The sequence below is a fragment of the Apteryx rowi genome, unplaced genomic scaffold (genome assembly GCF_003343035.1).
Source record: "Apteryx rowi isolate R43461 unplaced genomic scaffold, aptRow1 scaffold_173, whole genome shotgun sequence".
Classification (NCBI taxonomy): Eukaryota; Metazoa; Chordata; class Aves; order Apterygiformes; family Apterygidae; genus Apteryx; species Apteryx rowi.
This window is the reverse complement of record NW_020448008.1, coordinates 229108-249085: the sequence shown is the minus strand read 5'-3', so window position 1 is coordinate 249085 and position 19978 is coordinate 229108. Positions and strand designations below refer to the sequence as shown.

Here is a 19978-nt window from a genome sequence, read left to right as displayed (position 1 = left end):
TTTGAAATCAAATCAGCAAGACAATTTTATCTGAGAAGGAACAAGGCACCTACTTAAAGCTTTACAAGAATGAAGAGGAAGTTTCAGAAGGTAAAGACCAGGGTTTTTCTTGTGGAGTGGTGGTGGGAGGGTCATTTGTTTCTGAACTGCATTGCGGTTCCTTTATTTTCAAGCTACAGCTATAAGATGGCACAGTAGGGCACTGGCTCTCTGGGAAGAAACTTGCTGGGAAGAATGCCATTAACAAGATGGAGTACTACATATGTACTGCATTTCTTTCAGCATCTCAACTTGTCAGTGCTGTCTCCCATCTATCCTTGGGCAAAACTCAACTCTTATCAGATGTATGTCAAGGTCTGAGGTTAAAACAGGAGTCAACATTCAACATTTAAAAAAAAGTTATTATTCAGATAAAAAGTGTGTAGTATCCATTTCCTCCTTGCTAGCATAGCTCTCCCACATTTGATACTTATTACCTATGTTTTATGTTGATGTTAAGCACTGTCACTATAAAGTACATTTTATTTTTGTAAATCTGTTTTTCTTGTAGTCTGATTTTTGCATACTTGAATTGTTGCCTCACTCTCCTATCCCATCTCCTCTCCTGCATTTGTCACATTCATTTTTTGAAAGAATTTTTTGAAAGAATTTATCTTTAGCCCATATATAAAAACAGTAAAGGATTTCAATATACATTTTAATACTTAAAAATTTCTTCAAGTGATCCCAGAAATACTCATTGACAACTGCTCTGATGCAGAAACAAAGTACTGGCAAATTTAAAAACTGTTTAGCCAGTAGTATTTTTGCAGACACCCAAGTAAAACAATTCAATAAGCTAACCTGTTAGGGGCAATTATTAAACAACAACAAAATCAGCAATCTTCTGGTACTGATAATGGCAGCAACAGGATGTTTGCAGGTTTCAGCTACTGGCATTCAGGAATCATCTTTCAGAATATTTCTCATGTTCATACACTCTGATGCATCTTTTCAAAACTGTAAATTGCTACACTGTCACTTCATGAAAAAAATGTTTTGTCCATTCTGCTGTGCCTACAATCCCTCAGGTCAATTCAAATTAGCATTAAGTGGCTTGAACCATTTTTAGAAGAGCATATTCAAATTCCATTTTCTTTTACTCTTCAGACAATAGATATACAGGTAATATTCCTACACAACCTGCTTCTACTTTTTGAACTGTCTCAGATAATCATTGTAATTCCATATTTACCATAATTCTGTTACAATTCTCAGAACAGTTACAAAATTTTTATCTAGAGCTCATGTTGACCTCTTGTGAGCTATCAAACTGTGAAGAGCAAAAATTGATTGTATACACTTTAAGTCAAGGAAGGACTATTCTCTAGACTGACTATTCACAGACAATTATATTCACTCACTTATCCCATGCCGAATCCAATAGTTTGGAACTGGTTGAAGAATTTAAAAGTTTTGAAACAAATATGCTGAAAGACAGAGAACCCATTTTTCTTCTTGTTGTGTTCAAACGATTAATTATCCTCTCTGTTAATATCTGGGCTTAGTTTCTAATTAGAATGCCTTTGTTGCATTAGAGAACTCTTCAATAGCTAGCACTCRCTTCTTATGAAGGTATTTATATATCATAACTAATGTTCTTTTTGGTACCTTTAAAAAGATTTTAATCTTTAAGTTTCTTCTGAGGCATCTTCTCCAGCCCTGAGTTAATATTAATGTATTCAGCTTGTTCTGCAGCCTATCCCATTTTTAAAGTCCTGTTCAAAATGTGGACACCAGAACTAGATCCAGTATTTCAGTACTAGCCTCATCAATGCCACATTCAGAAATAAAATCACCTCCTCCTATTTACCATTTCTTTTTATATGTATAAGGACTGAATTAGCTCTTTGCCACACCATCACAGCAGAAGATCAGTTTGAATTATTTATTCACTGACTCCTAAATCTTTTTCAGACTTGCTACTTTTCATGATGCAGTCCATTCTGTCCTGCATTTCCCATTTTTAAACAAATAACTTTGGCTATTTTAACAGGCACTTTGCTCATTTGCCCAGCTTACCAAGTAATACCAACAGCTCTGTGTGCCTGCCTTTCTATGCTTTTATCACATCAGTACCTTTCTGTCACTTGCACATCAGCAACGATTTTACAATTCTTTCCAGATCACTGAAAGAAAAATTCAGTAGTGCCTAGATAGGTCCCAAATCTTACAGAATACTTTTAAAAATCTTTTCTTCCTGCCCATTGATAATTCGCAGGGACAACCACACTTTGAGATTTTCAGTGGCCATAGAAATCTTCCCATCATTTTCTTGGAACCCTTGGGTATAAATCACCAGAGGTCAATAGATATTAACTAACATCTTGTTTGGTTGTTTGGAAGTACAACCCTTCTTTCTTCTGATTTGAATATAAAGGACTTTTTTTTCTCTAAATAGAATAAAAATACATTTTTGGAATGTTTTACTTTGTCAATGTGGTCAGTAATGATTTTACATCCCTGTTAAAATTTATTTTATTCTTACTTTGCTATAGTACAATCTTATTATCCATATCCTTGATAGCCCTGCTATCAAACAACTCTCTGACATCCTTAGCCTCCTTTATCAAATTTCTCTGCTTCATAACTTCTCATTTACTGTTTTCAACTGTTTTACATTTGTTATTTATTGTACTTTTTTCTGCCTTCAATTCCCCATTGGTTAAAAACATATCTAATTCAAAGTTAATCAATTTTTTCATTGTAAAATGTTAATTCTGTAAGTTACTAATAAATGCTTAAGATATTTTTTATTTGGTTGAAAACTCCTAAGCAACAATTATTTATTTCAGGGTCTGATGTGACCTACTGAGGCCAGATTTTTTAATCTGTACTAGACCACGATCTTCACAAAAGTACAGAAACCAAGTGCTAGAATAAGTAATGCTATTCTGAGATTGCATTTAAATCAATGAAAATGAATGTCTGCAATCATTAAACATCCAGGAGAATGTTTGTTATTCATCAGGATAATCACTTTTTTATCCCCCTCTTTTGAATAACATTTTTGCACTTTCATATAAAATACACTAGACTTTTGCCTCAGGTCAATACTTGATTTTTTTTTTTTTAAGTTTGTTCTACAAGGCCCAGCTCAGCAGTAGAACTACACTGACATCACTACCAGTGCCAGTTGTAGAACAGAGCCATGATTTATTAGGCAAAGGGGAGCAGCATGGACTAATTGGCCATATGAGGATACATGACTGTGTGAAAGGAATGCATAAACAACTGGGAACACATGCAAAGGTAGCTTGCGCTTTGGTACACCCCAAGGCACAAGAGGAATGGCATCATTAACAGATCTGAGATAAGAAATGCAGTATGTATTACACATACAAATTTTCTCCTTCTCAAAATAATATCCTGGCCAGAAATACTCCTATATGAAATAAAATAAATACTGTATAGTTTGGGATCATAATCTTTAGTGAACTCGAAGATGAAAATATCTTTATGTTAATTTCCTCACAATAAATTAAATGTTTGATTACATCTTTTTTCACCATCACATGGGAGACAAGATGTGGACTCCAGTATGTTCAAAATATCAGAAACAGCTTTATCTTTTGTAATAAGCCCAAAAGGGTGTAAACTTTTAGCAGAAATTGACCTCCTAAATTCAGTATGTATTCAGTATGTAAATTTCTATAAGGCGAATAAGATAGTTTTGAAAGTCTTGGGGCACGAATGGAAGTTTTGCATGCATCAGGTAACCATACTTTGAAAGGGATAGCTTGCCATCCTCAGCAACAGCTGCAGAATTAATGCTAATAATACTGTAAAATAAGGCTTTTTCATATCAAAATAGCAACATTTTCTTAAACTGTCCTTGATCTACTATCATAGTATATTTATTAACAGCCACTAGTGTAATCCTTCAATGTGACCTCTATAGAGAATTCCAAGATGTTCTTAAGAGCTGTATAAATTCTTAAGTATCGGATAAGTAGGGGAATAAAGCAAGGGAAAAAAAACCACCGTGGAACACATGGGACCCAGAAAACTACTGTCCTAAATGTCAGGAATAACTCAGTGATGGGTTAGGTTTCAGAATAGAGAGGTATTATTGATTAAAATAATCAAACGCTCATACAGAGCCTGTTAAGAACATGGCTGCTGAACTGCTGGGGGTTCCTCAAGTTTCACTGAAGCAAGAAATGAATATGCCTAGCACTTGCATGCCTGTGCTCACAGTAGAGCAGAAATTAGAGCAAATTGAGATTAAAGTTTAAAACAATCTGAATCTATTCTAATTATGTGGAAATTCAAATATGTTTGAATTGCTGAACTGGTCTACCCTCTTTAACATCCAAACTGTACTTTAGTAAAATTTCAGCCTGGGGACTCTCTGCAGTTTAGATTAAGAAAAAATAAGTTGTTTCTGTCATTTCTGTCCATCAGGAAAAAGCCTCATTACACAAGCAGGCTCGTAATATGTTGTTATGCCAGTTGTATTTTATTACTATTGATTGCCCCATAAAGCCAATGCAATTATGGCCATTTAAATATTATCCTTCAACTATTTACTTGTCTTGCTGGAGAGAAAGCAAGGCATATCGAAATACAGATCAGTTCATTTCGAGGTTAGGTAGCGAGTAAAATGGAGGGATGTGGTTCTCTTCGCTGCTTGTGGCTCTTCCATATAAATAAATCAGAGCATCCTTACAGTATGTTCTATTTAAAGTAAGACACAGAAGAATCCCAGAGGTGATTAGAACTTAATGCATTTGTATGTTTTGAGTTTCCAGTTGAGTTTTCCATATGTACTCAGAGAATAAATCTTTTTATTCTGTACACCATAAATTACAATTCTTTGTAGAAGGGGGATACCTCAAAACTTTCCAATAATTGTAAATCACTATCATAAATCTGGCAGGTTGGTGTATGTTCTGTGAAATTATATATGTAAAAGTGCAAAAGGTAAGTTTTATTTTTATTTCATAGACAAGTCACAAAAGAGTAATGCAATGAAAAAGGTTTAATTAGCAAAAACATGTATTGCCATTTGGACAGCTAAATATAGGATCTGTGGGTGCAATCAAGCTCTTTAAAGGCCTGTGGTAGTAAAGTTCTATTGAAAGAAAAAGAAAACCTGTGTTCAACATAAAGAGCACAGAGATACACAAAGTGGTAGCTGGACGTTTGATCCACATAATTTTAAAATGTTCGAAGTTATCTAAAATAGCTTTCTCCTTTGTTTCTGGATACAGGGAGTTTTTTTCCAGTTTTCCTAACAAGGCTTTTTCCAGGCCTGAAGATTTATGAAACTCTGGATATTAAACTGGCCAAAACATCCATTTTCGAGCTGAGTAACATTTGAGGTAAATGCATTGTTGAGAAAAGGGACAAATACCTCTCTATAGAGTTTTCTGAAATGGAGAAAAAAGAATGACAGTTGTTTGAGAGCTACACAGAAGCTTGAGAAGCAAGAAATAGTAACAGGCCGCATGCCAACTGTCTTGTTCTGTAATTTGCTCTAAGGATTGTTACAACTCATACAATAGAAGTGTTAACATAAGCACATACACATTCCAACTAAGGGCAATGTCATCTCTACTTTATTATAGACTAGGTTAACCACAGAAATAGTGGATTTGTACCACTGTACCTGACACCTGGACATCAAAGTAAAGCTGTGTTAGAAAGAAGCGGTACATGTTCAAAAATCTTTCTTTACATAAAACCTTGTTTTTATTGGACATCAGTGAATCAAAGGCAGATGGCTGATCTAATTTTAGTTAGGGACAGATACACCCCACCAGCGGCCAGGGTAATCAAGGGTAGTCAAGGTTATGTGCCCTGGGCAACAGATTTATTGTACCTTATATTCAGATTCCAGTGTCACATTGTTCTGTTTTAATTTTTCTTTCAAAGCGGGATCAACCTGTAAGACAAAAATATAGCCAAAATGTTTGCTTTTAAGAAAAAACTTTTTTTTTAAAGAAAAAATCTTAACCTCAAATAAACTAAATGTTGGCATATGCAGACCCTCCTCTCCTCTAAACAAGGCAGAAATCGAGAGTAGAGTTTATGTGCCATTTGTTCAGATGCTATGATGATGAACACAATATAACAATTGGGATGAAAAATGACAGAACAATAGCCATTCTTTTCAGATCAAAAAGGAAGCACATTTTTAACTAGAGAATATTCTGCAATTCCATTACCCTAGATACTTAAATCTAGAACTGTTTAGTTTGAAACTGTCAAACAAAATCTCAAACAAATAAAACAAAGAGATCAGTAAAGAGAAAAATGTGATAGAATTGAATATTTTATTCCTGTATGGTGTGTTCAGTGAATAGACATGAAGTATATTCTGGTTTACAAATTCTAAACATGAGTCAGACTTCTACTTTTCAGTGAACACACTGTTCTCTCCTACTTTTGATTCTRTATCAGAAAACGTTGGTGATTCCTGCTACTTTCTAGAGAAGTTGGGTCTTCAAGGAACAAATCTAAGAATATAAATATCAGTGAACCACAGCACACGAATTTTGCACAACTGAGCCCTGAGGAAGTTATGTTCATCCCTCCCTTTGCTAAAGTCATGTCTGTCCTTCACCGGCCTGAGAACAAAAACAAAGGAAAGAAAACAATTAGCATTCTCCTTTATTAGAGAAAGTATCCTATGTTATCCTCAGAGAGACAACAGCTAAATATGCAGTATTTGGATATTGTCTTTAGGCTAATCAATTAAAATATCAAATAAATCTACCAAGAATAAACATTCTCATTTTTAGACCTTAAATACAAGCAGTGTAAACAAACTAGGTGTGTAAGAGCACCGTGTGTAGTTCACTCATACAACTATGACTAGTTTAGTGAACAAAAGTTGTTATTCTTAATTAGCTGCTTCTTCATCTGTGTGAAAAGGGCTCAGTGTTTTATCCAGTTTTTGTCAGTCTGGTATTCTCATCACAATCAAATTCAAATTTCTGTAAGCAGTCTAAAAGAGAAAAAGGAGGTGACACAAGTTAGAGAATTTGCCTGGGCCATGGGAGAATCCAGCTTGAGATTCTGCCCCAGCACAAACAAGTGACTATGTGAAAGTCCCCCAGCTCCTGATCCTCAGAGGTACTTAAAATATGTATCTATCACCTTATATTAATGGGAATTGCTCTGAGGAGCTCCCCTAGGCCATAATGTCCCCCTTGATCACAGACACTTGCCTGCTAGCTAGTATGCAGCCTGTGGGACCTCAGTTCCTAAGGAAGCTCAGACAGCCAAGTCTACCACCACCTGTGCATGGCCAGAGATCAGATCTCCCTATCCAACCAGAGCTCTGGCCACAGCAACACATGCGTTTGCAACTCTCCTGCAACTCATTATACTGGGGAACTAAGCCAAAATGTCTAAAAATGTTTAAAGTTTGTACAGAATACAACTCTCACTTTCATTGTAATAAAAAGTTTTGTAAAAAAAGTACTATAAGGGCCCTCCACATCAGAAAAAAATGAAATGCTATGCCTCTGCCTTGGTATTCAAGACCTCCACAGAACTGCCCCTCACTAAAGACAGATTGCTGCTCTCTTTCTGTGACCATGACCTCCCACAACAGCTATGCTTTGGCAGAACAAGGAACACATACATCACAAGTGCATAAATGGGAACCCTCTGGGGACCCAGACACGCTTTGGAGCATGCTTTTACAGAGATAAGAGTGATCATGTATCTCCATGCATTCAGAACTAAATACAAACACTATCATTATGGCTGGGCTTCTCATAATACACATATAGACAACAGGAAATAAATGATACAGATTTTAAACGATCCAGCAATTACGGAAGTGGGAGAGAGAGTTTTATTTCCTCCTGATGTTTTCCTTTCACTTAATAGCAAGGCAACCAAGATAACACGGTTGTAGCAGCATTCTTACTTAACTAATCACAGCCAGAATTTAACTTACGTAGACACCTCAATATCCCATTATTAAGTTTTATTCTAGCAATTTTGAGAGTTTATTCAATGTGTGGTGTTTGCATGGCTGCACTTGTATAAAGGGAAACAAGCAGGGAAGTTACTGCTGCCTTCTCCTCCCTCCAGGCCCTTTTGTTCTCAACCCACTTGCTTGTGTATTAACTCTCCTCTGCCTGCAAAAAGGGAGGAGACTAGCTAAAACCAAGACACAGAATCCCAATACTCATAGCTATTTCATGTTGTAGCTGCAATACTGACAAAAAATGAACCTCAGCAATTAAGAAGGCTAGTTGAAATTTCTCAGAAAAAGGCTACCCTGTTAATTCCCAATGAGAAATGAAGAGAAATTGCTTCTTCTTTAGAAGCATGAATTTTATCCAGCAAAATAACTTACAGAAAAAGACAGGTTGAATCCTGTTTTTAGGGCAAACTATATGCGCACCCTGGCAACCTCTGAACATTTACTATACAGACACACAAAAGACCTAAGTCCACTTTGCAGAACATGCAATTTTGCTTGAAGTTCCACAAAAATTCCAGAGAGGGAATACGTATTTCCTTTTATCTTTAACATTTTTATTCCCTACATCCTTACCCATATAGAAAAACTGAAACATACCTGACCCTGCACAGAAATGGAGTCATCTCCATGTTCTAACCCTTGGTTGCAAAACCCTACTTTTCAGCTGAAAAAACTAAACAGTCAAGTTACAATTTTTTTTTCAGAACCAACACCATAGTTGAGAAAAAAATACATTGTAAAGTTCTGTCTTCAAAGTTTGTGATCTTCGCAACATCACAAGAACAAAAAAGAAAAACTGAATGGTCATATTTTCATTCTGAAAAGGCAGGTAAACATGAATATCAGCCATGATCACAGACCATAGCAGGAAACACTTAAAATGTAGGCAGAGCCAGGAAAGTCACCATGCAAAAGTGGCAACTCCTTTACCTTACACTTCTGCCACATGGTCCAAATACAAACAAATACATTTTGCTTCCAGTATGACTGCTGTGCCAACACATGCACAGCTGAGTGAGTGAAAAGTATTCAGCTACATTCTGGCAAACGAATCGTCAGCTATATTATGAATAMAAATTTTATTATTAGTGATGATGGAGGGAGCAGACAAAGCCCAGATGCAGAAACAACCTGACAGTGTCCTCTGCACCTTTATTTAGGAGGCAGGAAGGAGCAGAAGACAATATCCCTATTCCACTAGGGGACTACTTCTTGTTAAGCAAAATCTCAGAAGCTCCCTTAAGATCTATTTAAATTTAAGCTCTGTCTCTAAATACGGAATTCAGGCATGTGTGTCCTTTTTCCAATTACAGCATAACTCCACATTAAGCCCTTACTGAAAAATTTATTGAAATACTTGATGCAAGTATTTGGACAGCTTCCATGAGAAGCTGTCTGCAAGGCTTGTACACCAATACTGTAAATACCATTTTTCAAAGCTTTTTCCTGATTTTTTTTTTCTATGTGACACTTGCAGAAAAAAAGAGTGTAACACTATTTTCAAGGTCTTTTGCACTATACAGGTTTAATTAATATTACATCAATTGGAAGTGCGAGGGCACGTATATAGACAAACCTCAAAAGAGGTTTAAGAAGTTATTTAATTAGAACTCTGTCACATTTCATCCTTTATTATTCCCTTAGATTTACCCTTACTAAATTTTCAAAGGTTCTCAAGATTCCCAAAGAAAAAGACTTAAAAAAAATTATTAGACAGCTAAATCTAATGGACTTAAACACCAAAATATTCTTTAAAATCTTGGTAGGCAGCTGCCTGAGGCTGTAAGTGCCTAAAATCTTTTTAAAACGTGGCTGTCACTTCTCACTTTAGGGCTGACATTTCAGTTTTCCAATTAGAATCTTCTGACAAATTTACTTCTAAGATAGACTATGGATATCACTGGAGAACAAAGCAAGAATACCTTGTGCTCGCAGGCCCCATTCAAGAAGGGACTCCTGCAGTGTGCTGTGATGAACCGTTGACCTCTCTACACTTCTGAGTAACAGGAATTTTTTTGTTTGTGATGCACGTATTTCTGGCACAGTTATAAACCAACATCTGCTGCTACTAAAAAAAGTTCTCTAGCTAACAACTTTGCGCTAATCCTCAGGGCCCACAGTTCATTTTGGTTTAGAAGCAAATAATACAGACAGAGGATGACTGTGAAATTTGTGAATGCCACTAATTTTACCTCAAGGGTATAAAATGGATAGTTTTTCATGAAAGAACCTAAAGAAAAACAACACTATCACCTTTAGACACTAATCATAGGAATACAAAGCAGATTAGCAGTGTCACTCCCATTCAGCATTCAGAAAGGATAGGCAAGATGATTCACGTCCTGATTTTCAGGGTAGCATCCCAGTCATCAATAATAAATATACACCTGGACTTGTAACTTAAATAGCCCACTGCCACAAGCAGTCATTCCCTCTTAGTTATAACTGTTACTTCTTATTTGTCCATACATACTTACTATTTGTGGCCACAGGTTTCAGCACAACCCTAATCTTGAATGTATTACATCTACTAAAATTAAGGGTTCACTCATACTAAAAAACAAAACTGCCAGGAGACAACTAAGTCATGAGGAAAGGATTGTGCTTTTAACAGTCTCCCCTCACACAAGTCAGTGCAATAAATTGCATACTTGTGTCCAAAGGCTGGCTAGTACTGACCAAATATTTGTAAGACAAAGTCTTATGGCCTACAAAACCTTCCCTCTAATAAATATTTCCAGAATGCAGTAGAAGTTTCTACCCTACAACTAGGTTAGTTACTTCTATTAAAATATAAGTATCCTGTCCTACTTTACCCTCCACAAAATAATATTCCACTGAGAAAGATTTCAGCCTTTCCTTTGAAAATGGAAAAGGGTGATGGATTGGATTTCCTGAACATGAATTAAGCTATGTTGTGTTTTTTTCATCTGCATACACCAGCATAAACTGATGGGATGCAATTCTCCTGCAATATCCACAGCACAGAGTCCACAAAATGACTACTTATATAAAACTCTGTATTTTGTTCTCCCCACCCATTTTTTAAATCTAAAATAACCCAGCGCCACAAGTTCTAGCTCTCTCTATAGAAGCATATCTTTCTTGAAAACATTCACCATACATCTACTCCTCTAAATGGGAAGTCAGCAATCTTGAGTGGATCAGTCAGCTTCAATCTTCCTCGAGAAGACTCCCATAAATTTTTACTGTCATAAATATTCCAAGTTGTGGTTTATRAGCAGGTTAAGAAGCTTTAGACAAGAAGGGATAAATCCCAGCAGTAGGGAAGCGCAGTGCAAACTACAGCTAAACTAAGTCTCATTTTACTTAAAGAATTAAGGGAAGAAGGTTGAAGCCTAACAGGGAAGGGCAAGGCAAAGCATTCCATTACATGCACCTTCATTCACAACATCCTTTAACTATATTATTTATAATATTTAATACCTATAAAACACTGAGGTAAGGCTATTGTGTAAACTTGGATAGGAATCCAAGCTTCTGAACACTAGGGATGTCTGAGACCAGATCTGAAATTTGGGTTTGTGTCCTTAGGCCCTTTCCTTTTTTAAGAACAGAAACACTGCCGTAGTAGAATATAAAAAATATTTTATACAGCCTGACAGAAATCAATGCAGATGTTTCCAAAGGAGGTATATAAAAATTTTATTACAGCAGCAATTCCTAGAGTATGGTAAATACCTAGATCACTGCACCAGTGATCTCTCAAAATCCAAATCTGCTACTTGTTTCCAGGTGGATTAAAAGATTAAAAAGAAAGCGGGGGAAAAAAAAAGAAAAAAGATTTAAATAGACCTAAATCCCAAACTCTGGACCATATGTTTTCACATGATAATGCAAGTTGTTACAGAACTTACGTTAAAGGCTGATATGACAACCAAACCATCCTCTGGTTCAGCAGACACTTAAACATATCTAGATTTCTTCATATATAATTAATCAAAACTAACAAGGGTTCTATAGCTTTCAAATGGAAGAAAAAAGTACTCAAGCATTTAATCAGTGATTTGCATGCTTTCATATCTTACTTGATTTGCAGGTGCACATTTATTTATTTGATTTCTAAAACATAAATAGGCACCTCAAACTTTGACTCTGAGTGCTCTACCATGAATTTCATTTCACAGTAAAATTCGGCACAAAGAACTTTTCCTTCCAGTATAAAATAAAACATTCCAATGAAAAATAAATAAATAACTGTGCAACTAAAAGCAAGACTATCAGTGTTTTCTGAAAGTTCCTGCAAGAAAAGTTAAGCTTGCTGCATGCCTGAAGGTGCACCAATTCTAAGTATAGACCCACCCATCTCTCTCAGCTTAAAGTCAGGACATAGCTCTCCGATACAGGATCTCAAAGCTGGCATTCCTGAGCTTTGCTACATCTTGATTTCCCTGCAACCCAATAGTACAAAAGGAGGAACTTGCTAAGTATTTTGTGCAATTTTTCATGTATTTCTGTCTTGTCAATATTTCCTTTCTACGTTCTTTCAAACAAGAAACTTCCAAAGTTTAAGATCTCTCAAGTCAATTAGATAAAACATGCTTAGAGACCCCTGCCATAAAACGTGTGAGAAAGACAAGAGTGGCTCAGCCTGCTTTCTTAGCAAAGGATTTAGTGCTTTTATCCATCATCACAGAATGGGATGTAATAAGGCAGTAACATGTGCTTTCCTACATGGGGCCCACTGGTCACAAACTCACCCTGGAACAACAGAGTTGCAGAATTTGCTGAATCGGGATACCACAAAACATTGATGAGTGGGTGAAACAGCACAAGGAATAAAACACCTATTTTTAAAGTACTGGAAGACAATTTCCCAAGGTACCTTTGTAAAGCCTCTTTAGTATGCTACACCTGTCCTATTACAACCACTTAAACATCCTGAAGTACAGGATATAAACTAAATGCCCTTAAGGTATCAGTTCAGAAAAAGGAAATGTTACAGAAGGCAGTACTTTAAAACTTTCTTTTGTTCTTCTTCTCTTCAAAGTGGGTACAGTTTATGAAAAACTCATAAAACCTGCTAAAAGATTTTAAGTCCTTAAATATGGTCTCATCATACCCTAACTTATCCTGCAAGCACTTTGAAATGATCTAAAAAACTCAAAATTCTTTATGATGCATCCACTGTTAATATTATGTATTTGACATTCACATTTTCATACATTTTCAACATATTTCAATTAGCCCATCCCCATGTTATCTAGTTACTATTATTAAGGTATTAACTTAAGTACACAAAAGAAAATTTCTTAAATCCAGTTTTACACTGAAAAATGTGGAACTCCTGCATTCAGAATCATATGTAATCTTTTCTGACAAAAGCAAAAGCTTTTACTTTGGAGAAAAGTTGAACAAATACAAAGGGAACTGAAATAGGACTTCTTGAACATTCACAAAAGAATCATTTTCTATATCCTAATTTTAAGGTTAATTGCTTCCATCTGCACAAACCTTCCAAGAGCAATGTACACGCTACTGAAGGCACAACATATATGTGAAGACCCTTGGAGTGTGAGTTTTTAAGGCAGATACTTAGGGAAAAGAACTTAAGTATTCTCCATTTAGAGGCAAAAATAGTTGCAAATAATAATGACAAAATGTAACTTTTGGATATAATAATTGCAGAGTCACCATTTTTGATCATATTTTTAAAAGACTGCTTTTTAATTGCTATGTGCCTACAACTCAAGTTAAAGCTGGAAAAATTATGCACATAGAGTTTAAGCTTTCCTTTCCACTTCCTTAGTCACATCCTAGCTCTGGACAAAACCAATCTCTCTGCAGCAACTCCAAAAAACATAAAGGTCACTTAAGTTTATGTTATAAGCAAGCAACCTCAAGACAAATTGTGAAGCGGCAGTTGAAGCCACCATGCCAGCAGTCCATGTTCCTCTCTTGTCTCAAACAATCTTTTTATTGCTGTACTAGCAGCCAAAACAGGATTGCAGAGGGTGTCCTCCTTATAAGTTCTGTACTACTGCAGAAATATCTCTGTATTTAAGTGTTTTCTTATTGTTCAATTAAGCCAGTATTGGTAAGCTAGTACTGGTGGTAGCAGCTTACATGAGCAATACAGTAAAACCAGAGGCACTGTACCATACCTAAGCCACCATCTTTTGCACAGCATATCAGTTTAGAAATGCAGAGGAATTCATTTAAAGGGAAAAATCTAACAAATTCACGGAAGACCAAACTTCAAGGGCACTGAAGTTTCAATTAAAAAAAAAAAAGATCTCCCCCAAAACACTTTACCATTTAGGAAGAGAGTTAGACTGCTTCTTCAAATGTCAGCAAATGTACACTAAAGTTGTATGTGCACAAGCACACTTACAGATTATATCTATATATACATATAATTGGTGTACATATTTTTCTTTCTCTATATCAATAAGTTAGTGACTAAGCCCTATGTTGAGCAATGTGAAAATATACTTGATAATTACATGGGTAAAAAAATATTTTTTTGTTGTCCTCACGTGAGAGTCCAGCTTTCAAAGACCAAAACCAAGAAAATACATATAAAAATTTTTGTTGACTGCAAATATTCAGTTGAACAAAAACAAAATATTTTGCTGTTTTTTTTAACTCTTAAGAATTGTTTTAAAACATCATTTTGATTTATAACACAAATCTAAAAACTTTCTGTAAACATTGAAACAAATTTTGACTTTCCTTCTACAGCTATTTTAACAGGAACAATGCAGAATTTTATGGGAAGTTAGCAAAATTTCTTTGGTTGTCATGAACTTAAATGAATTATCTACTGAAAAAACCCAAACCACCGAGTTCCAATAACTGCCACCCTAAATCTGCATGTTTTAAAGGCATTATACCTGTTAATAAAGCTTCTGACTCCAAAGTTTGCATAGTATTTAAGTAGAAATACTTTCTACACTGACATCTAGTGAAGTTTTATAGGAAGAGGAAAAAAGCTATTCTAGTACTTCACACTTGCAGAAAGAAAACTGACGGTTCTGATTTGCCAGAGGGTGTTCTGATCAGATGGATCTTATGCCTAAATGTATTGTTTCAAGTGCAACATGTCTATTTATAGCAAAGAAAAATAATAATAAAAAAATGCCATACTTCCAGTATTAAAAAACATAACAGATTCTTATGCCTGGCTATTATTATATTTCTAAGGGCTAAATGTCCAACACCAAATAAAGCAACTCTACTAAATTCAGTGGGAGTTTTGAATGAAAACGATTTTAATTCATAGGTTTTAGATGTTCATAAGACAAATTAATCTCTCTTCTCTGTGTGGTATCCACAAAGCTTATATTCCTACACCCTCTCAATAATCAGTGATGAAAGAAAGGTTTCTCTGGGAATACCTAAATTAGCCTCCTGCACTGAATCAGAGATGACACTCTCTAGGGTTTATGAATAGCATATAGTCTTTGAGGGTTCCAAAGTGGAGGGACTGTTAGAGAGTGAATTTCTTGACCCCATAAGTGCCAGCCTATCCACACAGGGACAGCATATAAACTGAAATACCTTCTATCCTCCCTGAGCTGCACTCCAGGGAGGCAAGATATGATGTTGTACCAGCCACAACATTAATTTCAGAACTCATTAAGGTTCTAAAAGCAAAGCCCCATTTTTATACCTCATCAAAAAAAGGTAGTTAAGCACTGCCTGACACAACGTACAGCAGGTTAGCGCTGACTCCAGGGGAAATGTATCACATACTGAATCGCAACTGAAACTATAAATGTTTTGTGCAGTGACAGATATTGAAGAGAGACAGATTAGTGTTTTCCCCTCTCATTAGTGATTGTATTCCTAATATGAGTTTGGGTTCTGCTATTTCAGACTGCTGCTTAACTGTACTCAGTAACAGAACCAATTTATTTGAGTCCTTTTAGCCTCAAAACATAAAGGAGAAGAAAGGGGGGGTCCAGTAGAGATCACAAGAGATCACACTTAGAACAGCAACATTACAGGGCAAAGGGTTTTCAACCAGAGATACTTGGGCTACTTCGAAGAAGTCTGTAAAAGGCAGCTTCAAAAAGCAAGAGTGTCAGTAAGTTTAAATTTACTACACAGAAGTCCACGTTATTGGTAAAAATTGTTAATATCTACAGTTAAGAGCCGAAAATCCTGGTCTAGGGACTGAGAGCTTCATACTTCTGCTTGAGCTCCAGTCTACTGACACCACTGCCATTAGTTTCACCAGAAGAGTCTGGAAAGCTAGATGTGAGGGAAAAAAGAGTGGGATATTAAATTATGTTTTTAGCTAAAAGCTGTCTGAAGCTAAATTACACACTTGTAACCACTTCAATTGCAAGACAAAAATCCTAGTAATTAATTGTGTCAATGTGACAAGATTTAAAACAACCAAATGGAACTCTTGGTACTGTATAAAACATAAAAATCTGAAATCAACATTTATATACTGAAATTAGTTCCACTTGCCACATGGAAAACCAAAAATGAGTTTCTCCAGTTAATAACCTTCTCTTGAACTGAATCTAATCTTGACAACAGAAAAAGACATACCATAAAAGTCATGAAATGAAAAAAATGGCTTCTGTTTAAAATCAAGGAACTCAGAAGACTTGCACTCTATTTTAAATTTTGTCACAGAGTAGCTCAACAATCTGAGATAAAGCTGCCAGACATTCAGGTTTCTCCAGACATGGCCCTTTTTTTTCCAACCAGAAATTCTGTCCAGGCAGAAAAAGATAAATTTGGCCATTTGCCTGGAATTTCCAGATGCTAAGCAGCACAGTCAGGCAGTAGCTCTGATGTGCCTGCCTGATGCTTGGAAATCCTGGACAAAGTATATGCACAGGGAGTTTACTGCATCTGAACAAAGACCTACCTTGTGTACAATTGCACAGAACATCCTAGTGTACTAAGTGTGTTGGTCTTACTGAGTGCATCTGAGTAAGACATGCCAGTGAGAAGCCAATTTCCGTCCTGAATTTTCTGGACAGAAATATGAGAGTTTTCACTCTAAGGCAATCTTCTAAGTGGACCCACAGTCTGTGTATGCCTATGAGAAAGCTGGAACAATGCATGGGGCCACCAGGGTATTTATTAGTCCAAGACAGGTAAAACAGCAATGAACACATACGTATTAGTAGACATGTCTGAAGATTCAGAACTAGATTCACAGGGACCTAGCATCTGGTTGTGTAGCAAAATCCATAGCCCTAAATTAGATGTCTGGACTCCAAAAAATGTGAGTGAAGATTCAGATGCTTAGAAAGGGGGCTGAGGAAGATGTACACACTAGGCAGCAATTAGAGCAGCAGTCACTACAGACAGACAATAGGAGAAGCTGAAGAGTTTAAGTCTTCCTCCCACATTTGTTTCAAGTATTAGTTTATTCTGGACTTCAAGAACATGCCTCCTTCCAGGCAGGATATAACCTTGAGCTATCTCAGAGGGGGGTGGCCAAGGTTTTTTGCTCATTTGTTTTAAAGAAAAAGAATAAACCTTCATCTCAGAGAAGGGTCAAGTTGACCTCATAACAACAGCATTGCCCTGAAAAGAGGAGACCTATCTTCAATACATTTAATATCACATACTCATTTGATAAAATTACAGAAACTCTAAATAGCATAGGAATTATAAGCCAGGTTTCCTCTGCTCCACAGACATAGTCTAACCACCAGTCCACGATCACACTTTCTCTCTCATTCCATACAAAGAAGAGTTTTATAAAAGGCAGCCAATAATGTCTGCAACTCCAGATAATTCACAATTTTACTGTTACTGCATGTTTCCCAGAGGAAGGAGATATGCCTTTAAACTCTCTCAAAAGTAGAGAGTACAGGATTCAGCTCTTCCGCATCCTGGCTAAGTGCTCTGCTGCTGAACCAGTAGGTAAGAGGAAGTAGCATTAATACATCTACCTCCATTTTGTATGAAGCCTGATGAGTTGAATGCATCAGTTCACTTAGTGGAGCTCACATCTCAGCTAACACAGATTGAAAAACATTTTCATGGTGCCTGAAAGATTTTCTGTAGGTTTAATAGATGCCAAGCTATGTAGCACTTTGAAAGCTGAAGTACTACAGAATGTGGCCAAAAGCAGAATTTTAGGCACAGAAGGGACCTATAGTTCGAAAGTAACACGCAACCAGGCAGCTGCTGAATGGAAGTTTTAAGAATCAAAACTTTAGGTTTAGATAGATCTTAAATATCCATGTTTCCTTCCAAATCTAGCCTCTGAAACTTAAACTCAGTTTTCCCAATTTGTATAACGTTACCTCTCTGCCTCTCTGTGACATACCATATTTCATTCATGCTTGTAAGGTTTTTCTGACATTCTAGCACGGATGGTAGAAAAAAACCTGTAGCAGTAACCACTGCATACATGGAAACTGATAGGTAAGTTTAGGGCTTTCCTTCATAAAAATTACAAAAAAAMCCCTCAAACCGCTTAATAAGGGTTCAGTGAAAGACAGTATCATGGGAATCTGGAAGGTTATTATTTAAGGTCTCTGTCCATATTAAGTATCATTAACGATATGTTTTTATATTCTTTGCCATAAAATTATGCTGACCCAATATGACAAGATTGAAACTAAAGATTCATAAAAGCCAGATATTTCAAAGTTAACAATATATACAGCTTTAATTCTTCCCCACTGAACACACATATTACCAAAGGAATTTCAATATTATTATTATTATTATCATATCCTAATTTAATGAGATTTTCCCAACTTTAACAACCATATTGGGATTTTAAGATGCTGTATCTGCTTTAGGTTACTAATAGAAGTCTTCAGGTATTGCCAAGTCTCCTAGTTTCACCAGAACAGGCTAGATGGCCTTGGTCTGCTTTTTCTTTAACTTCACACAAGGTAGTAACACAGGGCAGGGATGGGGCAAAATCTTATCTCCAGATTGTCCTACAGTGCTTTGAGCTCTTTGTGGTGACAATAAGCAGTGGCTCTAGGTGGATCAAATCATTGAAAACCATTCAATAGCACATAGATGATATCAGCCTTAAAAACACAGCATCAAAATCTTATTGAACCCAAGACTGACTACATATTGGCCTTTTACAGAAGAATGCTGGTTAATATCCTAAAACGAAAGGATGCCTAAAAATGAAAACATACAACTCCATCTGGTGTCATAGCAAATTCAGTAAGCAGCTGTTCAGAGACAAAGTGGGGAAATCATCTGAGGTCAAGCAAAATGGATTCGTTTTTGCAGAAATCAATGCTAAATACAAATACATGAACCAACATTAGTAAGTGAACCTCAAAATCTTTAAGGATAGTATGGATAGAAAGTTTATTTCCATACAGTCCCTCTGTATTGAACTAAAACAAGAGAGAAAACTGATGTCTGAACAAACATCTGGTACCACCATAATACACACTATGGAAAGCTCTTCTATCCTTTCATTTCTGTGCCATGTTGTAGAATTGAAATTACTGATTCTGAACCATGGTCAAAAGAAGCAACAAGTTCAAAGTTCCCCCTGTCAACAGAAACAAAGCTAGTATAATGTCACTTGCTTAGACAACAGTCAGGAGCCAGACTGCCTCATTTTATATCCAAACTCTAAAACCCTCCCCTAAGTAGGCCATGCTTGAAAGCAAGGTCTAGTTTAACTCAGTAAAATGTGCTTCATTAAATACAGATAAATGACTGACAAAGTTGGTCTTTTTTCCTTTAAGCAAACATAAATGTATGTCTCTCAAACCCTTAAAGCACCAAACAACATTTTAGTGTATTTTTTTTCTTAATTTTTGGAGGACCTAGGACCAAGCTCGTTAATGAATTCAGTCTTTGAAATAATCAGCTTACACAAGGGAATTAGCCAAAGTTTCTCTGCATTAGACTTGAGACTCAAGCCAACCTGATCTGCTGGGGAGGCAGAAGGAGAAAAGAGCAATCATCATCATCATCAATCCCTTGCTATGTATGCAGTGCTAGTTTAATTAGCTTACTGAAACCAATTAAATGCATGAAGCCTGGCTAGATGAA

The 19978-nt window shown here is 36.2% G+C and overlaps 1 protein-coding gene across 1 annotated transcript in view; it reads right to left on the bottom strand.

Annotated features, from left to right (window-relative positions):
• The window catches only part of LOC112963687 (cytochrome c oxidase assembly protein COX16 homolog, mitochondrial), a 47298-nt gene that overhangs the window by 6715 nt on the left and 20605 nt on the right, over positions 1 to 19978 (bottom strand). Inside the window, exon 3 of the mRNA XM_026060998.1 lies at positions 5867 to 5929. Coding sequence (XP_025916783.1) covers positions 5867 to 5929 — 63 coding nt within the window. The remainder of the gene's footprint in view (positions 1 to 5866; positions 5930 to 19978) is intronic.